This window comes from Myotis lucifugus, unplaced genomic scaffold (genome assembly GCF_000147115.1).
Source record: "Myotis lucifugus unplaced genomic scaffold, Myoluc2.0 scaffold_1, whole genome shotgun sequence".
NCBI classification, from domain to species: Eukaryota; Metazoa; Chordata; class Mammalia; order Chiroptera; family Vespertilionidae; genus Myotis; species Myotis lucifugus.
In genome coordinates, this window is record NW_005871049.1 from 36,788,246 (window position 1) to 36,793,904 (window position 5,659).

Consider the following 5,659-nt stretch of genomic DNA (forward strand, 5'->3'; position numbering starts at 1 on the left):
TACACAGCTGCATGGGTGTTTGGGGACCCTGGTCAGGCCTGGACAGGATAGGATGGCAGCTCTCACACTTCCCTTTGGGCCCTGGCAGTTTCAGTAGATATGGATGTTAAAAAATGTCTGTGGAGTGAAGGATAAATATATAAGTGAATGAATGAAGAGATGAAACATTTAAGGAAAACCTGGAACCTCCTTCTTCTGTCCAAAGAGGTATTGGGAAGCTTATAAAATGTCTCAGGTATAAATTATCCTCACTATGGCATCAAGGTAAGATGGAGAGAGAGAGCCTGGGGTAGTGTTCCCGGTGAGGCCCTTTCCAGGCCAGAGTTCCTGTCTCCTGGAATTTTCTCAGAGGGCCCCAGGGCTGGTGACATGCCCTCCCGGGGCCCCCTCTTTCTCCCTAAGTTCAGCCTGGCCTCCAAAAGCAGGCTGGCTTTGCCTGGAAACAGAGACCCAGGCACATCTTCGGTGGCAAGACCTAGAAAGCAGCTGTGGTCATGAGAGACAGTCGTGAAAATGACAGGGAGAGCTGCACTGTGGCCCGTCCCATTGTGAGCAAGGAGCATGGGGTGGACGGCAGAGATGACAGCAGGTCACTAGCCTGGGAAGAGTCAGTGAGAGGTAATGTCCTTTCTGCCGTGATCTCTGGGGCCCATTCACCTGTCAATTATATGTCTGCAGTAGCCAACAGCTACAGGATTTGTGTGACTGTTTACACATGGCACAATGTTGCAGGGGAAAGAGCACATGAATGAGTCTGGAAGCCTGAGTTCTAATCCTGGTTGTTTCATTGCCTCGCTGAGTGACTTTGAGTAAATACTCCACTCCTCCTTGAACCTTGAACCCCCTTGACAAATGGAAATAGCAAACCTTGCTTCATCTATCTTCTAAGGAAGATGGACCTTCGACACCAGCCCGGAACTCTCCCACTTGATAGAAGAGAGAGCTGGGGCCCTGAGACAGAAAGGACACTGGCAAGGTCACACAGCAGACCAGCAGCAGAGCTGGGTTTGAAACCTGATCTCTGACCTCTAAGACAGAGCTTGCTCCCCTGACTCAGTCTAAACAGAGTGGATTCTCTCAGAAGGAAGAGTTCTCTGGAGGCACCAGGCTCCTCCAGCAGGGAGACCAGCACATGTAGAGCAGGCTGCATGTAGAGTGGTCTACTCTGTGTACCTGTCTCAGAAAGGCCACAGAATCCTAGGACCTGTTCTCCCCATGCGAGCAACAGAACCAGTGTGTCCCCTAGAAGTCCTTCTTGGTGTCTGGTGTCACCCCTACTCTTACCTGCTTCAACCCACTGGTGGTGGTTCTGTCTTCAGTGTCTAGACTCAGGCTTAGTAAGGAGGGGCTGTTTGCTTGCCCACCAGGCACAAAGCTCTGTGCTTGGCAGAGAACAGCCTTCTTATTTGGGTTAGATTTTCAGGTGGTAGAAGATGGTTTCCAGAAAGAAGATAGAGATAAGATGATGGGTGTTGTGACATTTCTTTTAATCACTAGAAATCACTGACCTATTGGGTGCTGAGCATAATACCTAATACTTCCATAATAGTCAATGATTGTTCCTCAATCAGTCTTTAGATTCCCTCTTGCCTTTTGCTTTCTTTGCTTTGCGTGCTTTGTTGATCTTAAGAGATTCATCTTGGCCTAGCTGGCCACTGATGGAGAGTGGGAAAGGGATAGGAGCATTGAGATTTAAAGTCTTCTTCTGAAGTTTCAGGTCCAAAATATCAAAAGTTGTCTGTATCTCATACTGAAGCAGCTCTTTCAGGCACTTGATCTGGATGTGAATGGCCTCATTGATGAGATTTTCTAACTCCTGGAAGAAACGGAACATGGCTGGTGAACAGGCCTCAGGGGAAGGCCTCTGTAGATAAGGTTCCTCAATAGGATCCAATTCTCTCCTCTTACTGAGTGCTAGCACCTTCCATTTCCCTCCACCCTTCACCCTACTTTGCCCTGGGAGGCCGACTTATGAGGGCAGCATCAATAGGCTACCTTAGCTTTTGGCTTCTGGTGGAGTTCCACCAATGGGAGGTTCTGGCAGGAGATCTGAGTGTGGGAGAAGAATGAAGTCTCTCACCTTCCTCCCAACCAGCTCTGGGTTGGCCATAGCTATGATCCTCTACCTACAGCTAGACCTCCAGCAATTGCTCCTTTTCTTCTCCATTCTGGTGTATTGTGGTGATCACCCTATTTGAGTGTGTCATTTATTACTAACATTGTTCTGGAACCACAGGCCAGTGCCATATCCCCTGCTTTCTGGCCAACACAAGCTCCATTTGGATATCATTCCCCTTCCTTTTTCTCCTGCCCTCATCTCATTCCCACATATCAAAGTTTTAGTAGCTTCTTTGGAGAGGATGGGAAATTTCTTAGAGAGTGGAGAAGTCCTCCAACCAGCCACCCACCACCTGCCACCTTAAACAGGAGACCTTCTCTGTCATCTAAACCCGGATTACGGCATCATGAAATCATGGAGACATGAACTATGTAACTATTTTTTCCAGTTCCCTGCTCAAGCAGCCAAATAGCAGTTCATGCCTGCACTGGGGGTGTTGGGGGACATACTTGGAGTATCCAGTTGCCTAGAAAACATTTCTTTGAGATCTCATATTTTAGCTCAAAATCTCATGGAAAATCTTACATTTGCCCCAGAATGTTTCCTTGATTGTCTATAATAATAAAAGTGTAATATGTTGATTAGACCAGAGAGCCAAATGACCTTCCAGATGTCATTCCGGACGTCCTTCTGGATGAAGCCATGGCGGTGGGGGCCAAGGAAAAGGCAGTTAGGGGTGATCAGGCAGGCAGGCGAGTGGTTAGGGATGATTAGGCAGGCAGGCAGGCAGAGGCAGGTAGGGGTGATCAGGCAGGCAGGTGAGTGGTTAGGGGTGATCAGGCAGGCAGGCAGAGGCAGTTAGGGGTTATCAGGTAGGCAGGCAGAATGGTTAGGGGTGATGAGGCAGGCAGGTGAGCGGTTAGGAGCCAGCAGTTCCGCATTGCAAGAGGGATGTCCGACTGCCAGTTTAGGCCTGATCCCACAGGGATCCCAGCAGTTGGACATAGCCCGAGGGGTCCTGGATTGCGAGAAGGTGCAGGCCGGACTGAGGGACCTCCCCCATGCACAAATTTCGTGCACCAGACCTCTAGTTTTTATATAAAAATAATGTTCTTCCCCTAAATCCTTAGGAAAGATTGTGCTCTAAGAAGATGCACCATGTTTATTCTATGGTGTTGAGTGTCCCCAGCTCAGGCACACCACCAGGGGCACACAGCGAAGGGGACCCTAGCCACAATCCACCTGGCAGGGACCAGCAGCAAAGTGATTGAGACCCACAGGGAAGCTGGGAGGAGCAGGGAGAAACAGCTGTGTGTGTGTGTGTGTGTGTGTGTGTGTGTGTGTGTGTGTGTGTTGGGGGAGGGGAGTGGTGTGAGTAGGAGTTGGACAGGAGGTATCCCCTTCTACCCATGTCTTTGCCCACATATTCTAGAGCAAGATTCCTGGAAGGGCATGGAGACAAGCTCCCACTTGGGTTCTGTTGGTCCCCATTGGATGGCTTAATGCACTAAGATTATGTAACAACCTGACGAGCTATTTACCTGGGAGACTTAACTTTAGAAGAGTATCATTCCTTCTGTTGTGTTTATTGTTCTTTAGAGATTTTTTCAATGTTTTATTTGAATACTTTCCAGGGCCATTTACTCTTTGCCTGACAATTCAGAAATACCTCCCTCCCCTTCATTTTTGTTAATCCTCTCCCATGGATATTTTTCCATTGATTTTCAGAGGTAGAGGGGGATGGAGGGAAACAGAGAGAGAGAGAGAGAGAGAGAGAGAGAGAGAGAGAGAGAGATATGAAAAAGGCACATCAGATTGGTTGCTTCCGGTACATACCCGACCTACACCCCCACCGAACCTGCAACCCAGCTACATGCCCTGACCAGGAATCAAACCTGTGATCCTTTAGTATGTGGGCTGATGCTCTACCACTGAGCTACACTGGCCAGGGCAAAAACGAAAGACCCTATGACTTCAATACCACATCTGGTTATTACCCCTCATACATGTGTACATGTACATACATATGCACATGTCACATGTCTGTGTGTTCAAAGATGATCCAACAGTGATGATATCAGTGCCTATGTATAGCTAAAAAGTGAGTTTAGACTCTGCCAGGCCCTCAAGAAGTTACTGCCCTGAGGCCAACCTAGTCACCATTTATTAAAGAGCTGGTCACTGGAGACTCTGGCTGCTGGAGGGCAGCCCAGTTTCTTAGATCCACACACCCCACTTCTTTACCCACCTCATTGCCTCACCCACTCTGAGCTGTGTGACCCATGGCCCTTCCTTTGTCATCTCCACCCAGGCCTCGTGGCAGGCAAAGGGCCCTGAGAGAATCTGTGGTGGTTCAGAGCTTGGGAGTCTTTCTGGGTAGAATCTGTCACTGATTCCTGATGCAATGGAAAGAACTTGGACTTCGGAGTCACCAGGCCTCAGTCTAAATCTAAATTCCACCACATGCTAGCTTGGTGACCCTGAGCAAGTTGATGAACTTCTCGGAGCCTCAGTTGGCTCATCACTAAAATGGGAACATGAATTGCATCTTATAGGCATATTTCACGAAACGTGCATGCAAAGCGTGTGGCAGATAGTCAATGACTTGCTGTCCCTTTCTGCCCCCTCCCATGTGTGCAGACAATCGAAGTCTTGTTGGTGCCTGGATGTTCTCTTGGTAGGAATGAATGTTTGTTCATGACAGGTGAGCAGCATCCCTCCTTGCAGGCACAGCCTTACCTCTCTCTCCAGAACCTGTTTCTGCTGCACAGTCACCTCCGAGAACTTCTTCTGCAGCATGTGCTCCTGCTCCAGGTGCAGCGCCTCCTTCAGGAGCAGCACGTTGGTGCGCTTCTGCACCTCGGCCATAGTGAGCTCAGCCAACTTCAGCTCAAGCTTCCACAGGCCCCTGTCCTTGCCCTCAGCCAGTGGGAGGGGCTGGGGTGGCACACACACCTCCACGTGGTTGACGGTCAGGTTAACTTCTTGGTCCTGGCCCAGGACATATTGGTAGAGTCTGTAGTGGCGGATGAAGGTGTTGTAGAAGTAGTCGCAGAGGGCCAGCAGGTGGGTGGTGTTGAACTGCCCCTGATAATCTCCAAGCTTATTCCTCAGGATGGTAATGGCGTCGGTGATGGAGCAGCCTATGGGCAGAGGGTACGGGCATGGAGTGAAGCAGAAGACGGTTGCATTGATGGCTTGACCAACATAGGCTCTGAACCCAGGCACTCTGACCCCAGAGCCCATGGGGTCAGAGCCTGCCAGCTATTTTATATTACTACTTACTAGCTTTCAGAAGCTACAGGATGTACTACATTTCCCTTCTTACCTTGGATTCTTGGAAGCTCGAAGCCAATTTTATGTAATAACATTTATCCCATTATTTCCTTATGTGATTATCCTCCTTTCCTATATTTTTACTTTTAACTCATTGTAAAGCCTTCCTTCAGCTGTGCCTTATATTGTTCCCACTTCAAACCCTTTGGGATGGAGATGAGGTGTAAAAAAGGGAGTCTGATAAGAGAGGAGTGTGAGATGATTGGAGAGATAGATGTTATATTGGAGATTTGTGTCACAGAGTTACTAGGCAAATACTGTTTG

At 48.7% G+C, this 5,659-nt stretch overlaps 1 protein-coding gene across 1 annotated transcript; it reads right to left on the minus strand.

The window, feature by feature from the left end:
- Window positions 1–1,567: 1,567 nt before the first annotated feature.
- Window positions 1,568–5,430, minus strand: CUNH8orf74 (chromosome unknown C8orf74 homolog). Its single transcript, XM_006082020.1, has 3 exons — window positions 5,388–5,430; window positions 4,799–5,202; window positions 1,568–1,816 (listed from the first exon to the last, which is right to left on the minus strand). The coding sequence occupies exons 1-3, from the start codon at window positions 5,428–5,430 to the stop codon at window positions 1,568–1,570; spliced, it is 696 nt and encodes a 231-aa protein (XP_006082082.1).
- Window positions 5,431–5,659: the final 229 nt, after the last annotated feature.

Bases quoted from the DNA above. Each gene is read 5' to 3' on its own strand.
- CUNH8orf74 (XM_006082020.1), bottom strand. From the start codon at position 5,430: ATGTTATTACATAAAATTGGCTTCGAGCTTCCAAGAATCCAAG. The intron at 5,203-5,387 runs GTAAGAAGGGAA...CTCTGCCCATAG, and splicing joins CGAGCTTCCAAGAATCCAAG to GCTGCTCCATCACCGACGCC. The intron at 1,817-4,798 runs GTAAGGCTGTGC...CGTTTCTTCCAG, and splicing joins AACAGGTTCTGGAGAGAGAG to GAGTTAGAAAATCTCATCAA.